Source organism: Ursus americanus, chromosome 10 (genome assembly GCF_024610735.1).
Source record: "Ursus americanus isolate L20-20 chromosome 10, mUrsAme1.1.p, whole genome shotgun sequence".
Lineage (NCBI taxonomy): Eukaryota > Metazoa > Chordata > Mammalia > Carnivora > Ursidae > Ursus > Ursus americanus.
The window spans coordinates 50,875,064-50,896,528 of NC_142136.1; the positions used below are offsets into that span (position 1 = coordinate 50,875,064).

Genomic DNA, 21,465 nt, shown 5'->3' on the forward strand with positions numbered 1-21,465 from the left:
TCTGAGTTTGTGTTGAATAATTACTAGAATTGTTATTTTAAAGCCTTGCATATGTAAAATATATGAATGAAAAATAGGAGACAGAAAATACTTTTCATAAATAATTCCCTAAATCAATTGAAAATGTTAATTATAATTTCAGAGCATAATTGTTCTTCACTGTTACTTAAACAGTAATTGAACAGAAAAGGTTAAATGGTGCTTTTTTTTTCCTTTTTGAATCAACAGCATCAAATATGTTAACATAGGTACCTATGAGTTTTTATCTTAGCCACTGTTGAACACTTACAAAGATTCAATGTGGTAGACTGAAAATTGCAATTTAAAAATCATAATTTAGGTACATGTCAGTATATTTTTTTAAGTTCTGTGGTTTTAAAATAATGACTTTATAGGTCAGGGAAAAGTGCTTTATTTCAGAATAATTTATTTGGAGAAATCTAATTGTTGCCTAACAAAATTAAGGTGCCTACTAATCATTTCCATTCCTTAGTGACTGTAATCACAGTTTAGTTTATTTTATTATTATTGCATGCTACATTAAGCAACTTTGCAATTTTCAGGGCTCATTGCACGAAGCACTTTATTATTACAAGTGTGATTTTTATTTTTAATGAACTATTTGATTTTTAATGGCAAAATTCTCAAAAAGCCATGAAATCATTCCTTGTTGCTCTTTTTTACTTCCTTCTTTGCCTCTTAAAAAACAGTTATTGACTGTTAATATCAACTACTTCGTTCACTTAAAAAGCAGCCTGGGAATTACGCCGCAGATAAAACTAAAACTAGGACCACACTTTTGAGAAATACTGTAAGAGATGAAAAACCTAGAGTTACTAATTAACCTCAATTTTAAAATAGTCACTTGTATGGGAGCTAAAGGGAGCAGGTCGTGCTAAAATTGTTTTTCAGACTAAGCTTACTTCCTACGGTGCTCTTTCTTTATACATTTGTCTATCAGCAATGAGATTCCAGTGAAAACCCGGTTTATTCTCTATGAAGTCTGTGCTCGAATCCCGAAGTCATTTATAACAAAAATAGTATGATTTCCAGGAAAGAATTTGTCAGTGTACACAAAAGACCAGTTAAATGAAACATTTCCAATGTCTAGACAAGTATTTTTCAAGGAAAACCCGGCTCAGCTTAAGTGACTTTTTACATATCGGCTCTCTGTGATATCCTGAAGCATTTTGAACATTTGGCTATAGACACTCAGTGATTTTACCCAACCCTTTCATTTGCATGTTACGTTACATTAGGACTTTTTATTTTATTTTATTTTATTTTATTTTATTTTATTTTATTTTATTTTATTTATTTTATTTTATTTTTAAAGATCTTATTTATTTATTTGACACAGAGAGAGCCAGCGAGAGAGGGAACACAAGCAGGGGAGTGGGAGAGGGAGAAGCAGGCTCCCCACTAAGCAGGGAGACCAATTCGAGGCTTGATCCCAGGACCCTGGGATCATGACCTGAGCCGAAGGCAGACACTTAACGACGGAGCCACCCAGGTGCCCCAAATTAGGACTTTTTAAAACAATGGCGTGCAGCCCATCATTTCAAACCTGTTAAGGGCTTACAGTTAGAAATGCAAAAATCATGTGAAAAGGACCCACCGTAATTACATGCAGCATTTAGGAGCAATTACCTTATTATATTTCTACTGAAGTGATCTCTATTTTTAAGTATTTATCTTGAAAGTCAGAAGCTGATGTAACATCCTTATCCATCAATGCTTGGATAATTTGTATCCTTAAAAGGATAAAGAAGTTTAGTAGTAGTCAAGTTCTGATTTTACAGGTTTTATAGGTTTAACAACCTATTTCCCATGACTGGATATTTTCTTGACATACTTGCATTTCAAAACTCCTCCAAATTATCCTGTTTTTTTATCTTACTGATATTTTCAACCTTTTTATTTTAAATATATCATATGTACAGAAAAATGCAAATATCAGAGGAGTACAACTTGTAGGATTTTTCACAAATTTAATGCATTTATGTAAACAACACCCAGATTAAGAAATAGGATGTTCCCAACACCTCTGTATTACTGAATTTTATGTAGTTCTGTGTTTGTGTGTCTATGTGTTATCTCCTTTCTCCTAAAGAAGTAGTTGTTTTGTATTTATTTCCTTTCTGTTGTATTTGTGAGAGGAATCTAAGTAGCAAGTCTATAGATTGATAAAAGTGCTTCATAAATACATAGCCACATGTATCATAAATACATGAATATCTTCCGAAAAGGTATTTTCAGAATACTATTGTTGAAGAGTAATTTAAACTTTTTAAATTATTGTTTTTCTCCAACCCCCCCTTGAAATTTCATGCTGTGATTTCCTCTAATCATTGTTCCAAAAGTATATATTCATTTAGAAATGGTTGCTTTTTTTTTTTTTTTTTTTTTTAGTGTGTAAATTCAAGGCTCACAAAAGATGTGCAGTGAGGGCAACAAATAATTGCAAATGGACGACTCTGGCCTCCATCGGGAAGGACATCATAGAGGACGAAGACGGAGTAAGCTCAGTTCTGTCTTTGGTTTCTTCCCAGTACCACCTCCCTTTTATTGTTTGCCCTGTGGAAAATGACAAAGTTAAGCGGGAGTATTTACTAGTAGAATTAAGTGAAAGGCTTTGGTTAATTATGACTTTCTATTTCCAGTAAGATCCTTCTTACTGGAATTTTGAGGGAAATGTGAATAGGGCTTAGCGATAGTTGCTGTTCTAGGCTGGTGTTGGAGACCCTTACTGACAAGTAAGATATTCTTCAAGGCTTAACTCAGGTGTCTATTCAGATGTTCACTCCTTAGACATCGGGGCTTCCTTTCAACAGTGTCCCCCCACCTTCAAAACCTTGTCTCCATTGCACCTTGCTTACGAATCTCTGATAGCACTTTTAATCATTTTATGATAATGCCTTTACCTTCTTTGCTCCGCAGACTACAAATCCTGAAGGTCAGGGATTTAGTCTTACTTATTTTTGTATCCCTGCAGTGCTCAGGGCATAACGGATGGTCAACAAATGTGGACTAAGTGAATGGCTGCTGCAAGTGAGACATAGATTGATTCCGTAGAATGAGAAATAATTGTAGATCTTCCTTAGGGCAAGAATGGTGTCCTCCAGTCTTTAATTTGCCTGCTTTTTGTTCTTGCTGCGTAGGTAGCTATGCCTCACCAATGGCTCGAGGGCAACTTGCCCGTGAGTGCCAAGTGTGCTGTCTGTGACAAAACGTGTGGGAGTGTTCTTCGGCTGCAGGATTGGAAATGCCTTTGGTGTAAAACAATGGTGAGAGTCCTTTCTAATTCTTTTCATCATCTCTTTTATCTATGTAATTTAGGGGCAAAGAAGTTACGGCCTAACAGAGCGTGGTAGCACACGTACCCATTGTAACATTCATCTTTTTCAAAGTATATTCCTTCCAGTCTGGGTACTGTTTAAATATCCTTTTTTGTAATGCCCTTGTCATCTATTTCCTTTGTCTAAAGACCTTTTTCCCACAGTGTTGTTGTTTTTCATTATGCTGTAGCCACATTCAATGGTTTACTCTTTTCAGCCCCGTTTTACCACCGATTACGCACAGAAAGCCACCAAATTTTGATTGACATGCGAAGTATAATAAATGTACAACTCTGCGCATGTTCTCTGACAGAACGCCAGGTTCAGACAGCCATGCACTTTTATATTTGAAATTAGATACATTTATATTATATAGATAAATATTTTCAAACTTTCTCGCACGTGTAGGTAAGCACAACATAGCATGGAGAAAGGAATGGTCCTGTCCATGCCAGAGTGCGTGAGGACTGGGCCCGAGGCTTCATGAGGGCAGTCAGAGCAGGAATCCTGAGGGTGCACTCAGGCCGCTCGGAGGTTGGCGTGGTGCTCCCCGTGATAGGGTGGGGAGGCAACAGCTGTGGGTGCTCATCTCAGCACTGGGTGATGCCGTCCAACGATCCATCCAAGCGATTGCCTTGCATTGGGCTGATTCCTTTGGTCTTATGCTGAGTCTTGGAAGTCACTCCTCACCCCCCCCCCCCCGCAAAAAAAGGTGGAAAACTCATTTCTTTGAGTAAGTAAGATGTAGATCATCAAGTGAAAATAATGTGAGTGTGCTATGTTGATTTCATAATTGATGAGAGTAATTCCATCGGTCACTGAAAAAAATGTCCTGAGGTTTTTTAGTTAGGCCTGATAGGTAATCTGTTTCCTTCTAATTTTTAAATCAAATGTGATTCTCTCTATCTTCATGCTTTTGTTACTCTTCCTCAGTGGCCCCTTTTATCAGCCACAGGTGTTACTTCTAATTTCTCTTATGCCCTGTAATTTAATGTATTAGATATATACACTAGATATCTAATGTATTTCAAACCTGTATTAGATATCTCTCTCTGGAGTTTTGGTGCAACTATAACCCCTAAAACCCTCTTATGACACAACCCCAAGATCCGGAGTCACATGCTTTCCCAACTGAGCTAGCCAGGTGTCCCAGCATTTCGTATTATATTTTATTTTATTTTATTTTATTTTATTTTATTTATTTATTTATTTATTTATTTATTCATTCATTCATTTATTTAGCGAGCATGAGTTGGGGAAGGGGCAGAGGGAGAGGGAGAGAGAGAGAATCTCAAGCAGCCTCCCTGCTGAGGGCAGAGCCTAACAAGGGGGCTCGATTTCAGGACCCTGGAGATCATGACCTGAGCCAGAATCAAGTCAGACACTCAACCGACGGAGCCCCCTGGGTGCCCCCCAGCATTCCTTACTTTAAAAGAGTGCTTCCAGGGGCGCCTGGGTGGCACAGCGGTTAAAGCGTCTGCCTTCGGCTCAGGGCGTGATCCTGGTGTTCCGGGATCGAGCCCCACATCAGGCTCCTCCGCTATGAGCCTGCTTCTTCCTCTCCCACTCCCCCTGCTTGTGTTCCCTCTCTCGCTGGCTGTCTCTATCTCTGTCAAATAAATAAATAAAATCTTTAAAAAAAAAAAAAAAAAAAAAAAATAAAAGAGTGCTTCCAAGAAAGGCCTATAAGATAAAATTGTTATAAATACATAAAGTGCTCCCATAAACAAGATTTTAAAATTTCATCCCACCTAAGATTTCTTTTTCAGGGGGGCAACCACTGATGTGCGCGTCTGCTGCTAATTTCGTTAGTCTGTTCATCTCTTTACTTCTAGAACTTCAGCTGTTCTCTTCTCACTTTTTAGAAAGAAAACAGACTGTGTGTCATCAGTTACTTTAGACAGGTTTTACAGGTCTTGTCTCCACCTGCACTATATGCGTCCCTACTTGTATCTGCTCGGTGGTCTTCCAGCTTTGCCAACGTTCACAGTAGGAGTTCATTAGATATTTTACTTGCTCACTCTGCTCCCACCCACCTTTTAAAAATTTCACAAACAGGTTAGAAGGATGAATACAGGGTGTGGAAGGGGGCGTTGTGGAATGTCTTCTCCCTCTTTTTTCTGGCAAACTTAGGTAGCGCCTGATCATGAAGACATTCAGGTCTGCGGGCCACGGTCACCTTGTCACCGCCTTCTTGGTCTTATAGTTCCTATATACTATTACTTACCTCTTTACATATTATTTTGTTTTTAAAATAATGAGTTTCTGACAGAATATCTAGTTTGTAAAACAGCCATGTAGTTTAAACAAAATAGAGTAAGACTGTAGTTCCACAACTCTAATGAGTCAATTGCTAATTTTTCTAGTTGTTGTCCAGTCTCTGGACACAGTTTTACCTTTTTTGTAAAAATAAGGAAGATTCAATTTTATCTTCTGGTTTTTTTTCTTTTAACATTGGTGTAAATATTTTTCTGTTTTGCTCTATGATTTGCATACCTTTTTAAAATTCCTTTTAAAACTATCTGTGCATGCTTGTTTTTTTCTGAAATCCATTTGGGCTGTTCATTATTATAAATAATAATAGGGAGCTATCCAAAATTAGGTCATCAGCAAACAAGAATTACTATTTAATTTCAGTTATTTTCTCAAAAGTTTTGATAAATAGATGTTTAATTAATATGCCAGTTTTCTAAAAGGACTAATGAAATAAAGCCGTATTAAAGAAGTGCTTTACGAAGTGTCTGCTTTTACTGCTTAAAACATTTCAAGGCTCTTTAAGTACCTAAAGTATTATAAGTTGCCTGGGTTCTACTTAACAAGGTAGCCCTGCTCTTCTTCACAATACTATCTTGACTGACCTTGAAACTTTTTGTTTCTATAACGTTCACACGTTCGCTGAGTGCCTATGATATATGTCACTTTCCAAGATAAGTGTGCAATAATAGGACCTTTTCCTTTTCTTTACAGAGCCAGAAGTCTAGCTGAGAAAATAGGCATGCATGTATTTATACCTATAATGTGAAAATGTTATATTTTTAAAAAAGGCGTGAATAGAAAGTTGTAGGACCACTGAAGAAAGAGCAGACACATTACACATTGTATTTTCATTAAATTCTATAAGAACGTTACAAGGTAAAGGTCATCAGTTTTTGTATGGACAATGATACTGACAAGTACTTGTTAGCTTCCCTCCTTTCTCTTCCTCTCCCTCCCTCCTTCCATTCATTCCTGCCTTCTTCTCTCCCCTCTCTTCCTCTGCACTCTGTTCTCTTCCTCTCTCCTTTTTTTTTTTTTTTTTTAAGATTTTAGTTATTTATTTGACAGTGAGAGACAGCAAGAGAGGGAACACAAGCAAGGGGAGTGTGAGAGGGAGAGAAGCAGGCTTCCCGCCAAGCAGGGAGCCCGATGCAGGGCTCGATCCTGGGACTCAGGGATCATGACCTGAGCCGAAGGCAGATGCTTAACGGCTGGGCCACCTAGCGCCCCCTCTTCCTCTCTCCTTGTCTTCGCTAGGCATTTCTTTTTTTTTTTTTTTTTTTTTTTGAGTAAAATCTACACCCAATATGGGGCTCGAACTTCCAACCCCAAGATCAAGAGTCTCATGCTCTACCGACTGAGCCAGCCAGATTCCACTCACCAGACATTTCTTGATATACACTACTTGCCTGAGACAATCATAAAACTAGGCCACACAGACCAAATCAAATTCCCATTCTTTAGCACTATAAATATTGTGCCATGAAAGTAATTTATGAATTACTAAATATTTTGTGATATAGCTGATCCTCCATGATCAGTTCCTTAGATGTAGTTTATGCCATAATAAAACATTGATGTGTTTTTATGATCCTTGAAGGTTTATTTGTTTGTTATTAGGTACACACTGCCTGCAAAGATTTATATCATCCTGTGTGTCCCCTTGGCCAATGTAAAGTGTCCATCATACCTCCAATTGCACTGAATAGCACTGATTCTGATGGTATGTATCAGCAGTGTAAATATGTCTATTCCTGCTATATTAAATGTTGGTATGTACGTTTACTTTCCCAGAGTAAATTGAACTGTAATTGGTTATTCTGGTCAGTTTTTATATAAGTCCATTAAATTGCTGAACAGTACATTTAACTTTTAAAAGAACATTTTAGAATTGAAACTTAACATAGTTATTAATACACTGGTGAAATTACTACATATAAGACTTACAGATTTTACATTTCAGCAAATACAATACGATCATTATTCTGTAACAAAATACAATCTGAGAAGGTTAATTTTTATGTGCTTTTTTTCCCCTCTGTAATTGAAATTGCCCATCAGCATAGCCCTTATTGAAATCTGTTTTCCTATCCTTTCCTTGGAGGAACTTATATTCCTATAAATTCCATCACTTTTTCCAGAATTTTACAACTTGGTTGGAAGTGCTAAAGAACCTTTCTTCCTTCTAAGCAAACCATATTACAAAAGGCTTTTACCATAGACAGTTATTAATGTTTTGCATTGATAAAGTGCTTTATGGTTTTCAAACTCTTTATATAAATTATGCCAATCGATAGTATAAATACAAGGATATAGGCTGCAAAAGATGTGATTTTTTAACCTGTGCTATTAACAGCCCTCCCCCCAAGCCCTCATAAGTCAAGATTCTATTATTTATCATAAATTTTAAAGTATTTTTAAAAGCCTCATCAAGAAGTTAAACCATTTTATAATGCTGAATATGATCATGAATTCTCTGACAAATGTGAATTTATAGACTGTCATCGGTGTTGTTAAGGTAGGTGGTATATCTTCAATTATCTATGATTAATACTTTTACCACCTTTGGTATGATTTTTCATTGTAGAGCATATTTTAAAAGATAAGTTCTGTAGTCTTAGTATGTAAATAATAAACCTGTCTCCATTTGGGGGGCTCAATTCTAATTTATTGTTCAAGTACTAATCAAGGTTCTTTATGAATTTATGTTCTTTTTTCTGAAGTTTTGTCAATAGTTTAAAAGAGACTGCTGTTCATATTGATCCTGTATTGTGTTTTTTTACAGGTTTCTGTAGAGCGACATTTTCATTCTGTGTTAGTCCTCTGTTGGTTTTTGTCAATTCTAAGAGTGGAGATAATCAGGGAGTAAAGTTCCTTCGTCGATTTAAACAGTTGCTAAATCCGGCTCAGGTGTTTGATTTAATGAACGGAGGTCCTCATTTAGGGTAATTGATTATTGATAAATCTCATTAGAATGAAATAGCACTAAGCACGAAATCCATTGATTTTTCAGTTTGTGAAGATTGTTGATTTCATCTAGACATCTCCGTGTTGATCTTCCCACTCTTTCCTTTTTTTAAAGCTCTGATTCTAAATTTTAACTTCACCTTTTTGATATTTATGTAACTTCCTTATGTGCTGAAAATCCCAAAATTTGTTCAGAAAATGTTTTGGAATATATCCTGCATCAAACAACACTAACGATTTGCTGAGCTCTAAGAAAGATCAACTTGTGTAAATGTAGAAATAGCCAGTAACTTTAGAAAATGATCTGCATGAAGGCTAGCATTTGATTTTTATGTAATACAAATAATTATTTAACCAAAGCACAGACACTACCATGGGTCTCAAGGACAGCTCCTCAAGGATTTGAGACCCAATTCCTGTATGAACGACAAAAACACTGGTGTTGATTGTTCTTTTCAGCTTTCTGGAATGTCCTCTAACTTACAATCTGAAAAAAAAAAAAACAAAAACGATTTTCAGTGAGGGGAAAAGATGCGTTGAGGTACTTTTAGTACATTTTTAGTGTGTGTATATGACTTTGACGAAGAGGTGATATTGAATTACCTGAACCAGGGTTCCTGCAACCTCTTCGTGATTGACTTCTGCCAATTCCACTTTTCTCTTGGGTTCCACTGTCACCTTAAAGCGCGAACACAGATGTAGAAATGGGGATTTTAGATAGCCTGAACAGGCCCTGGGTTTTAATTTAACACTTTCCCGTCTTTTCTCTCTCCTGCCTCAGTCTGTCTTTGTGCCTCCGTTCACTTTTGCTCTTCAGGTTTCTTTCTTCTTGTTTCTATTGCTATCTTGCCAAGTCTCAGGCCCTCGGGTCCCATGGATGTTGGTCTTCTTCATCCTTCCCCAACGCCCCCCATGTCTCCTTGCACATGCCTTCCCCATGTGTGGTTCCTGGCATTTCCTCATCTGGTCTCTCCGCTCACCTGTGTCTCTTGCATTGCTGGTTAGCTGTGTCTCCCTTTCTAGCACATCTCCTTCATAATCCTTCACAGTCCCTATATCTTATATTCTTAACATTTGCTTTTCCCACCCATCCTTTACGAATCTAAGGAACCCTTTGTGAAACTTCTTGAGATTGTCTCTATAACATATTTTATAGGGTTTCCACAGTACTTGAGGTGCACAGAGGTACATTCAGGAGTGGGATGTGTCAAAAGTTAAGATGAAGGAAGACGGAGGTAAAAAGCCTGACCCACACTAGGGCACGACGGGGAGGAAAAGCAAGTGGGTGTCCAAAAAGTGATATGTTGGCAAGGTTCGGTGGGTCCCTTTAGGAACTGACTTGAGTGTCAATAATATCAGTGCCCTGGATTCTCCTCCCCTAGTTTGTAATACGCTATTCCTAAGGAAATAACATATCCTTATAATGGGAAGAAGAAACATTGCTACTTTACCATGTTGTATTACTTACCTTTCATTCTCTTTCCTGGGTTCTCCTTCTTTGTTTTCTCACTTCTCACTCCCCTTCCCTCCTAATTTTATCTCCATTTCTACTTATAATCCCCTTTCCTCTTTATGATTAAGAAGTTTTCTTGAGTTAAAAATTGCACTTCAATTTTTATAGTGTAATTAGTATATAAGTAAGAGTTCTTATATTTGATCTGAACATGAATTCCAATATATACAGAGTAACAAAGAATTGGGGAAAGTGATTTTTATTTCTTTATATTAAAATAAAATACTTTTTGCTTTCAGTTTAAGATTATTCCAGAAGTTCGACAATTTCCGAATTCTCGTTTGTGGAGGAGATGGAAGCGTAGGTTGGGTATTGTCAGAAATTGATAAGCTCAACTTGAATAAACAGGCAAGTACTCAATCTTTTCATGACTTGTTAACATGAATGTATACTAATCTGCTGACCAGAGGAGTGCAGAAGCGTCATAGCTCCTGTTTCTCAGCTTGCCTGAGGTCTCCCTGTTGTGCTCTCTTTCAGTGTCAGCTGGGAGTATTGCCTTTGGGTACAGGAAATGACCTTGCCCGGGTTCTAGGCTGGGGTGGTTCCTATGATGATGACACCCAACTTCCTCAGATATTAGAGAAGCTGGAACGAGCCAGTACCAAAATGCTAGACAGGTAAAAGTGAATTTTCTTCTAACACTAGACTGAAAATGGCATACTGACATCATTTTTGGCAGTTGAAATTTTACAAACTGTAAGCCCCAGGAGGACAGAGACTTCCTGGTCTTACCCACTCTTTTCACGCCTGAGGTCTAGAACGGAGCCCAGTGTAGAGTAGACACTCAGTAAATATATTTTTGGGGTAAATGAGTGAATTGTAACAAAAACTGAGAAAACTAATCTAATGAACCCACTATTTTAAAAATAGAACGCTGTGCTGGTACAGCAAATACTTTTCATTGTTGCTCAGGTCAGAAAGCTTAAGTAGTTCATTTTGTGTGGGGGCTTTTGATGATTATAAGGGGCATGGCCCCATTGTCCTGTGGCTTCATTAAAGCTAAGGAAGATGTATAAACTTGAGATTTGTTAGACTATCTCTTCTTAATTATGCATATTGAGAATGAATTGAACCAACAAAGAACTAAATACTAAAAAAGATAATCCTTTCCCAGTGACTGGAAAATATTGAGAACACCATATCAAGAAATTATCACTGTGCTTATGGTATCGTTGATCACATCTCCACTTCTTTCTCTCTAAATGCCCCATGTATAAAAAAGAAATCACAGTGTGTGTACCCTGAGTATTAGAGAGGAGGTGGGTAGGATTGGGGATTATTTAGGAACAACAGGACTCAGTAAGTAGTAACCACCCCTCCCCACCGTAAGTAGAAGACAAATGTCAAAATATCATTATAAACTTAAGCTAGCAGGAATCAAAACAACTTTGATAGGATTAGCCATCTGTGGAATTGTTCCCGAAAATAACAAAATCTCATCAGGGAGCCACCAATCTAAAATGTAATTACTCTAAAATGAGTTATAACCTAATTAATTGTAACCTTGCCTGTCATAAGGTAACGTAATGGTTGATTCTTTTGCTGACAGGATTTTTAAAAAGAGAGCTGGGCTGTAGAGCATTTGCCTGTGGTTACCCAAAACTGTTCATGAGAGGGATACCCCTGTAGTTTGGGTGCGTAAAGGGGATTCCGTCTCCAGTCTTTAAAGGAACCTGGAAGTGATTTCCCAATTCTGTGCTTCCCAAACCACACAAGGTATTTTAAATGGCTTTTTGCTGCGAATTTAAACACCATTCTCGCTGCATCCCAGGAAATGCTGCTTGACGTCTCCTCCACCCTGGGTGTGTGCTTTTCCTTTGTATGTTAGAAAAATTAGCTTCTCCAGGTGGTTCAGCGAGAAGCAGTGCCCCTGTGGTGAAAGTCTTTGATACAGACCTGCACACAACAAAAGAAGAGAAACTTCAAAAGGGGCTCGAGAACCTACGACCATAATTAGAGACATGAGAATATTTCGTTCCTGTGTTTTCTTTACTAACTTAAGAATACTATTGGTAAAGAACAGGTGGAAGAAGTCACTGTTCAATAATATTGGTATTACAGAAGCTTTTTGTTTTTATTAATTGATTTGGTCCTCAAAAAAACACTGTGAGGTGGCTAAGAACAACATTCTTACGACTGTTTTACAAAGATGGAAGTTGAGGCTTGTGGAGACAGTGAGAAGAAGAGTATTTTTTCGTCTGCCTGGTATTGTAGTTGCTTAATCATCACTACCCACCTAAAGCTGACTAATATTATAATCTCCATCTTACAGGTAAAACGGCTCGGGAGGTTTTTATATTATCGGTGTCATGTAGCTAGTAAGTTTAGAACCAGCCTCTCAACTGGAATCCAGACTCTAGTTCTCAAGATCTTTCCTCAACAGCATGCCCTCTGTCCTCTTCAATGCACCTGTGCACCAGATAGGGCCTGACCTTCTGGTCTCTACCTCTGTTTAGCTGGTGCCCGTATGCACCCTTTCTTGACTTTTCCTGCCACTTTCTCCCCTTTCTTCAGCTCCAACCATTTTCTATCAAGGGAGGACGTACAGCATGGAAGGTGCAGCAAACTGAGGACATTTGGGTGGATTTCTTTCCCATTCCTTTAACTGTCCTTTGACCAGAGGAGAATTTGCCGCTGAAGGAACTTGACTTTCATGTTTCCCATTGTGGTTTTCCCTCTTTGGATATCTACAGAGTTTAATTATTTTATGTGTTTTCTGCACCAGGATATAAACTTCATTTGGAAAGTCTTAATCAGCGTTGCGTTTCCAGACCATGGAATGCTGTCTGTCATTTTGAGATGTTCAATAAATGTCCGTTGCGTAGATGAAAGAATGAATGGCTTTCTGTGCCCAAATATATATCCCTTGATAGTATATTCATGTCAAGAGTTGAAGAGTAGCTATAAGTATTCAGTTCATACATCCTAACGTACAACCTTTGTCTTTGGGGGAGATTTGGATTTTTACGCAAAGACTTATTAGTTTGAATGATACACTCAGCTCTGTTTAAATACTGATGCTAATCTTGGGATTTTCCCCTAGGTTCTGTTACTGGCTTCAACTGTCTTATGCTTTTCTTAAAATTCATGTGTTATGATACTGCTTTGATTATGCTTTGTGTCTTTGTAAAATCTTGATTTCACATCCTGTTACTGACAACAGTAATATTCCTACCCAACAGTTCTTGCCAAATTTTGAAATTATTTAAATGAAGACTGGATTTATCTGGAGTTGATTGCTCTTCTTTAATACCAAGTGATTCAGTGTTTGGTTTGAAATTAATATTTACAGCTCATTGAAATAAATTTGCTTCAAGTATTAAGAAACTATTATTTCTATTAATATTTTCTTCTCAACCCCATGCTTACTTTCTTTCTTATTTTAAGAAGGAATATTTAGGTAATTTTCGTTTCGTGACCTTTTAAGCTGAGTTGTCAAGACTGGTTGGTACACAGAATGATTTATCTTTCATTGGCACTATGCATTTGTTTAATCTGGGACATTGTTTTAGAACTTTGGGTTGTGATCCATTAATAACCTGTGTATTCTAGTTAGTAAATTGCAGTGAACATTATTTAAGAAATGAAACAGAAAATAATAGAAAAGTCAGAATGCGTTGCACTAGTAAAGAAGGGGAAGTTTTGTTATATATGTGCATTTCTTACTGTGGGTCATGGCCTTTGGAAGCCCCTAATCAGAGAATTGGTAAGATATGAACATCATAAAGTATGACTTCAGCATTTTATGAGATTATCAAAATTCCATCTCTTTCCCAATGTTTGGTTGTTTTAGGTACAATAAACCATAGTTCATGCATATATGTGCACATGTATATACATGAAATGAGAACAAAGTCAGTTTATTAAATTTCAAAGGAATTTTAGACCAAAGATTTTTCTCCCTTCAGGTGGAGTATAATGACCTATGAACTCAAATTGCCACCAAAGGCTTCTCTACTTCCAGAACCTCCAGAAGCATCAGAAGAATTTTATGTAAGACTTTAACCCTTTGCCTATTTATCATTTGGAAATAGGAGTGAATATCTTGAACAAATAAGAAAACTTTATAAGATATGGTAGCATGTTTATTTAATTTTATTTTTTTATTATTTTGGGTATGGGCTCATTAACTACTTCTAGTCCTCTGCCCCAGAAGAAAGAATCCTTATGATCTAGGTTAGAGTCCTTGTACGGTCACCGTCCTGGGAGTGTGAACGTAGCCACATCACTCACTGTCCTGGGCCTCTTTATTTGTAGAGCAAGGTCCCAATGTTGGGAGGAGTAAACACAGTAACGAATGTGTGTAAAGCACCCGGCATGCAGTTCCCTTTCCGCCCCCCTGATAGTTCTCCCTGACGCTTCCACTTGCCTGCTTCCTTTTACCAACAGGGCTCCAGGGAAGGCCAGCTGATAACAGGTTCCTGTTAGCTTTTACTCGTCTTCTGCTTGGGCCATAGGCACCTGTCTGACTAGTAGGTGTTAGCTCAGCAATTTCCAAACGCGCCAGTACTTGTGGGCGGGATATTATATAATTTCTCTCTTCCTACTTTGCCTCTTCGTTGAGGGTTCACCGCTACAAGTTTCCAGGTGAAGCCTAGTGATCAAGATAAAACAGAGGAAGAAAGCTCACTTCATTCCATCCCTGCTAGAGACCAGTAATAACTATAGTTTTTAGACGGTTTTAAAGATTGAGCATTCTGATTAAACCTCAAAGCACTGGGAATTGAAACAGATCCTAATTTTCAAAGGATTATTCTCTGACTGACAAACCATTTGATCTATAATACCTTATTTTTCCCTCTAGGAAAATTCATCTGTTTATTTCACAGTTGAAATCTTTGTTTTGTCATTAAGAAAATTATGAACTTGTCAAAACTAAGGAAAGGAATGATAACTAGAAACAGGGCTATTCCTTAAAGGAGCTAGTTATAATTTAATGCCTTTTTTTGATCTAAAAGTAGCAAAAACTGCTTCTAAAAAATATGGAAGATACAAAAAATATGAAAAAATAATCTTGCCTATAGCTCTGACATCCAAAGATAATTACTATTAAAGATTACTATGTTTACTATTTTATTTTCAGCATTTTTATTTATAGTATTATTTTATCCTACTATAAATATAATACTTGTTTTTGTAGAAACCAGTCTTTTTTCTTAATAGTATTTTTATAAATGTTATTAGTTTTCTCCCCAAAGGGACAAAAGGGGGAATTCTTTTGTTCTATATACCTTAAAGGTGTCTATTTCCTAGCACATAATAGTAAAGGTAAACAATTTACCTTTATTACATATATATAGTCACTAAATATGAGATATGGTTGTAATTACATGGAAAAAATCTTTTTTTTTTTTTTAGTATAAAAAGGTTTTGAGTGAAACGTAATTTGTTTTTTTATTAAAATATTTCATAACAAAGGGACGGCATGCCCTAAGATTATAAGTTAAATGAATGTTCTGCATCACTCCGACTAATTGCCATGTGACTTTTTTTGCCTTTAAAACGTAATAAAAGCAACCTGAACCTTCCTTCTTAGGCTCAACCTAATTTCCCAGCTTCTATTTTTTTAAGTATTCATTTTAAATTCCTTTATGCATGATTGTGAAATTACTATTTTTCCAGTTTTCCTAAAAAGAGCACAAATGCAGTTGAACTTCCTAATTATCTTATTAACTTAGCGGTCCGCTGGCATCGTAAAGTCGCAGAGCGTAAAGAATTCTGACAGTTTTATTGATCAGTTCCTTATGGCCATAATTAACTAATTCTGTTGGCTGTTGTGCTTTTTAAACATGGCAAAAACCAGGATTCCATGATTTCCTTCAGAAGCAATGATTCTGTTAATACTCAATATTAGAAAACATATTGTTTACATTTAATGTGAAATCCCCTTGCCATCATGTTCTTTTCTCTTCTACCCCTTGGCGAAGGAATGTGTATCCCCCCAGTGACATCATGTTCAGTTCACGCCCGTCCTCACCTCAAGTATCACTTGCTCCAAGAAGCCATCCCTCATCCCCCAAGCCCTAGGACCATCTCCTTCCTCAGGAGTTCTATGGCCCCCTTCCATTATCACCTCCCATCATCTTGGTAATATTGTACTGTCAAGACCAGGCAATGTGTTATTCATTCACCATTGTATTGTCATCTGGTGTCATGACTGACACAAAGTGGCAGTTAATTAAAAATTCTCATTGTTAATCTTGGGTCTAAATACCAAACGCTTTTGGAACTATGGGCATCTTGGCATCAAAGCCCTCTGGCCTTGTCTATTTCTTGGAAGCCAGATTCCCATTCCTTTTGGTTTGGATTAAAAGCTTTTTGATGCAGGGGTCATAGTTTTAGTCTCTCTCTCTCTTTTTTTTTTAATCATACCCCAATCACACCGGTCTCGTGAGTCAATAGATGCTTATTTATTAATGGTAAGGTCATCAAAAAGAAGGTGTGAGCTCCTGTATCTCCACCGACTCCCCAAAAATGGGAGAGAATGGCCTCAAATCTCTGGAAATGAAATTCTTCCTTAATAGGAAGATGTTTTTAAATTTACTCTCATCAATAGCTTCTCTCCCCTCAGTTCTGTTTCCTAGCTGCTTGGTAACAGCAGGCTAAGATGTTATAACTTTATTTTTTCATTAATTTAACAGTATTAAATTCCTGTTGGTATCTGGGAGTGGACATGAAAGCCTCCCACTTCAGTCAGCTTAGAGTAGTGGTTCTCAAGCTGTGTGTGGGGGTCTCAGGGCACCATGATGACCCCCAAGGGCTACCATGAGATATTTTTAAATTTCAAAGAAAATTTAATTGTAATACTCAACATCTCTTGAACACCATACAGACTACAAGTTTGAAGTACTGGACAGTTTAAACATTAGGTTGCACTACATTCCTTTTGATAACATATTTTTGTGAAGCTTGGGTTTTCAGTAGTCACTGTGATAAAAAGCAAACACCACACACGAATTAATGTTGACTAGGAAGTGAGGTTGTTATCGTCCAATCTGATTTCAAGGCTTGACGTATATACAGTGCCCACGTGCTCACGACTAGTTATTTAAGAATGAAATATGATACTGTTTTTTCTTTTAAATTATATTTATTATTTTCTCAAAGGGCTCTTAAGTTGTTAGGACTTTAATACTTATTAAGTTGTTTGTACTTAACTACTGTTAGATATTCCTTTTGGCCTAGGGGTACCATGACAAAATTGTTCAGACATTAAGGATGAGACGAGGCCAGAAAGTTGGAGAATCTCTGTTCTCATGGGAGAGACAGACAATAAATGATCAGCTATGTTTAAGTTCTCTTCAGGGTGTAATGGTTGCACAGAAGAGAGGAATCTTCATCTGGAAAGTTCAGCAAAGTCTTTATAGAGGAGGTTGTACCTAAACTGGGTTTTGAGCACAAAAAAAGAGAAGTTGGAAATAGCCAGTTGAGAAAGAGCATACCTGGTAGTAAGGACCTTGGCACATTTGGGGCACTGCAAGTAATACTGTCAGGTTAGACCAGGTCGTGCAAGGGAAGAGCATCAAAAGACATGACGGGAGAGAAGGAGGGTTCGGATCATGGAGAATCCTGGGAATTATGGAAGGCCTTTCATGTTAGCTGAAGAGTTTTGACTTTATCTGACATGTAAGGGGGGATCCCCTCACACATGTTAAGCAGAGTTGTGGAATGATCAGATTCGTGTTTTAGAAAAAAAAAAAACCACTGTGTCATGAAGTGGAGAATGGTTTGAAAGGAAGAGGAGAAATATAGGGATCCCAACTACCAGGCTGTTATAATGATACACTTGAGAAATGACAAAATTTATATTTGACAAATACTGTTAACCAAAGACCAAGACTTGCTTGGGGCGGCAGTACTGTGGGATAAGCCACAGACCCGGCCCCCTAGTTTGTCTTTTCTTCATTAGCTGTGGGTCTTGGGCAAATTGCTCAACTCGCCTGAGCCTGAGACTCCTTGGCTATAAAACAGGACAATTAATGAGATAAATATATACAGAATACACAATGCCTGATAATCACAGTGCCTGATACACAAAATAATTATTATCACCTTAACTTCGTGACTCTAAATGACTACATAATAGGTTAATAAATGACATCAATAATTTTATCTTTGGACATAGAGGTTATTTCTTTTTCCTCTGGAAGAGGTTGTGTTCTTTGCCTTTGATTATTTTTAACAGACAAAAACGTGGATTTTTTACCTGTACATTCAAATGGAATTAATGAGAGTTTAAAATATTTTCCCCCACCTTCTTAGGCTTTATGACAATCTATCCTGTAGGGAAAAGAAATAAAACTAATCTTTTTGAAAAATATTTCCCTTCATTGCTTTTTAAAAAGACATATTTTCATTTTTCTGATCTTGACTGTAAAGACGCAGCTTTTAATGCTTAGACTAGAAAATGAGTGAAGAGGATTTGCAAGTGAGCACAATATTCTGTGAGGCTTTCAGGCTCCTCCCCTCCTGTCTTTCTTTCCAGGGAAGAAAGTAAGATTGAAATTCAAAAGACTAACATACTGATTAGCCACTGGTGGAACTGGATGGAAATCAGGAATGAGATCTCTCTGGGAAGAAGCTAGAAAGGAAGGCTATAAGGAGAGGGGCAGTGGTCATTGGATCTTCATTTACGTCTGAATAAACTGATGCTAATGGGTAAGAAGCAGTGAAAGGACACCTGAGTAGGGCAGAAGAGCACAGGAGGCCAGCTGGAAGAGAGCAGGTTGTAGGATGTGGTATATATTTGAGGCAAATGTTTGATGGAAGTCTCTGAATTGAGGCTGTTTAAATATTGTGTACGTTTTCCTTATTAGGAAGATATGTTCTTTCAACAGAATGTTAAATTTTGAGTCAAACAGGAAAGGGGATATAGGACACCCTGAGCATTTTGACGCCTTCCTTCTCCGAGAGATATATTTATTTACATGGTTGTAAGTGCATTCAGCATTCAAAAAACTTTTTATTGAATCATACGTACAGAAAAGTGCACAGATCATAAATGTAGAGTTGGTAAGTTTCCACAAGCTAAATGAACCCATGTCGTCACAAGGAAGAATTACCAGCACCCCATGAGCCCTCCCATGCCCCCTGCCATTCTCCACCAAGACCCACTCTCTTGGCTTCTAAAAGCATAGATTATTTTTGTCTGTTTCTGTGTTTATAAAATGAATCATTTTGTAAGCAGCCCTTCTCTGAATCCTTTCATTCAACATCACAGCTGGGAGACTCATCGATCTTGTGGCACGGCTGTAAATCACGCATTCTCCTTGCCCCGTAGTACCCCGTTGCACTGATACGCTGCCATCCGTTATCCCTGCTACTGTTGAATGAATGCTGCTGTGAACATTTTCTAGCCCAGGTCTTTTGGTGAACGCACATCACGTTTCTTTGGGGTATATACGTTTGTAGAAATTGAATTGCTAGGTCCTATGGTATCTGCATATGTTCAGCTCTGATAGACACCCAGCAGTTTTCTGGAGTGTTTGCAGCAACTCCTACTCTCCCACCAGCAGCGAATTAGAGAGTTCTGTTGCTCCACACCCTCCCCAGTGTTTGGCACTTTCCAGGTGTAGTTGCTGCTTTTGTTTTCATCGTATCTCTTCTGGCAGCTACAGCGGGACCGCATTGTGGTTTGTGTTTGCCTGAGGGCTGGTGAGGTTGGTCACCTTTCATCCGTTGTGGACCATCGGTATACCTTCTTCTTTACATTGCTAGTCTTTTGCTCATTTTTCATTAGGTCAACTGGCACTTTTTTGTGCGGGCTCAGAGGGGTTCTCTATCTATTCAGCTATTCGACTTATTTTTTTTAATTTAATGGATTTTGTGGATTTTTTTTAAGACTATAGATTAGGGGATTTCAGAAACGAAATGCCTTTTACAGAAAGGAAGTATTTATTTATTTCGTATGATGACTTTTTTGTATATTTCGTTATAGTCCTTGCCCTGTGTCACATGTGTCCTGAATGGCCCCATTTTAGAAGCAGTAATAACTGAGCTGTATAAATGCCAGCAACAATAATACAGTGTGGGCTTTTTGTTTTGTTTTCAGATGACAATTTATGAGGACTCTGTCGCAGCTCATCTTACAAAAATCCTCAATTCTGATGAACATGCAGTGGTCATATCGTCTGCCAAGTGAGTGATGGAGTTGAAGGCATGCATGAAATAGTTCTATGGTGAAAATGCTCGTTCCTACCATTTATGTCACTTTTTTGTGATTTTTTTTCCTCCCCAAAAGTCTGTGAAGTAGCTTACAGAATTAGATATACTAAACTTGCATTTTTTTCTAAATCACTTTAGCATCTTATTTGCAGTGGAGTATATATTTGGAGAGCTTTTTTTTGGATGCTTAATCTGAAACATTTTTATCAGAATGGTGTGATAAGTGTTTAGAGTTTAATTAATCTAAGCTCCTATTTAAAGAAGTATTCATAGGTTAACTAAATTGAATTTAAATTAAAAATTAATAAATTAAAATAAAGAAGCATTGATGATTCATTATACTATGGAAAACACATTTCACTATAGTTTATTATTTCCATAAACACTACTCTTTAGGAACTGTTTACGTCAGGAAAGGGAAAATAGTGAAGAGATTTTTCAAAATGACATTTATCAGCATGTTTAAATTACATAATTATATTTTAATTCAAAGTTATCAGATTTTAGTTCAGTTGATTCTGTACATGGAGCCAGAGCTACTTGATTTTATTATCCCAACTGTTGCCTGCCTGGAATTTAGAATTTAGTTTTGAAACATCTATACTGATGTCCTGAGACCTAGAAAGTCAACAAGAGGAAAAGGTGAAATCTGCTGAAATTTTCAATGGATAAGCAAAGGTTAAAGCATGCTTTAGGATTCTGGCTTAGCCAGGAAATATTACTCTTATACAGAAAGAGGAGAACAAGAGAAGTAAAGAGAGAGTGAGGGATTAGAGAAGTGGTAGGGGCAAAATACACCAACTTTAGTATATTACATACTTACTTTGCGAAGAATCAAGGGAAGACATGATGAATCATTGTAAACAAATTTGCCTGTGACAGAGTGTAAATGTAGTGACAATTGCTTTTGATGCCATAAGCCCCAGGAATAGGAAACAGGGCTGAGCAATAGGAGGACTTGAACAGCTTAGGGCAGGGGAACACACTGGTTGCCCAGAGAGGTGGGCTGCAGACACCGTGTTGGATGCACAGTGCTGCCGCGGGTTTTCTGGTGCTGCTGTTCGGTTGGGTGTTTTCTGACGAATTATACTGCCTTATGGGGAAATGTAGAAATCTCCAGTTTGCCCCAGGCCTCAGCACTCCCTATTGCCTTCCTCATGTTGGGCCAAATTTATATACCAAAGTCATTCCTTAGGTAGTTCCTAAGTTACTCTTACGAAGAAGACA

General features: G+C 37.5%; 1 protein-coding gene across 6 annotated transcripts in view; it reads left to right on the forward strand.

The window, feature by feature from the left end:
- Positions 1–21,465, forward strand: part of DGKH (diacylglycerol kinase eta) — a 173,796-nt gene that overhangs the window by 103,468 nt on the left and 48,863 nt on the right. For all 6 annotated transcript variants that reach the window (XR_015725943.1, XM_087865120.1, XM_045811125.2 and 3 more), the window contains exons 7-14: positions 2,413–2,519; positions 3,162–3,287; positions 7,215–7,317; positions 8,380–8,539; positions 10,314–10,422; positions 10,552–10,691; positions 13,983–14,067; positions 20,126–20,211. Coding sequence is in view for 5 of the 6 variants with exons in the window: in XM_087865120.1 (XP_087721246.1) it covers positions 2,413–2,519; positions 3,162–3,287; positions 7,215–7,317; positions 8,380–8,539; positions 10,314–10,422; positions 10,552–10,691; positions 13,983–14,067; positions 20,126–20,211 (916 nt within the window). In the remaining variant the exon portion in view is untranslated. The remainder of the gene's footprint in view (positions 1–2,412; positions 2,520–3,161; positions 3,288–7,214; positions 7,318–8,379; positions 8,540–10,313; positions 10,423–10,551; positions 10,692–13,982; positions 14,068–20,125; positions 20,212–21,465) is intronic.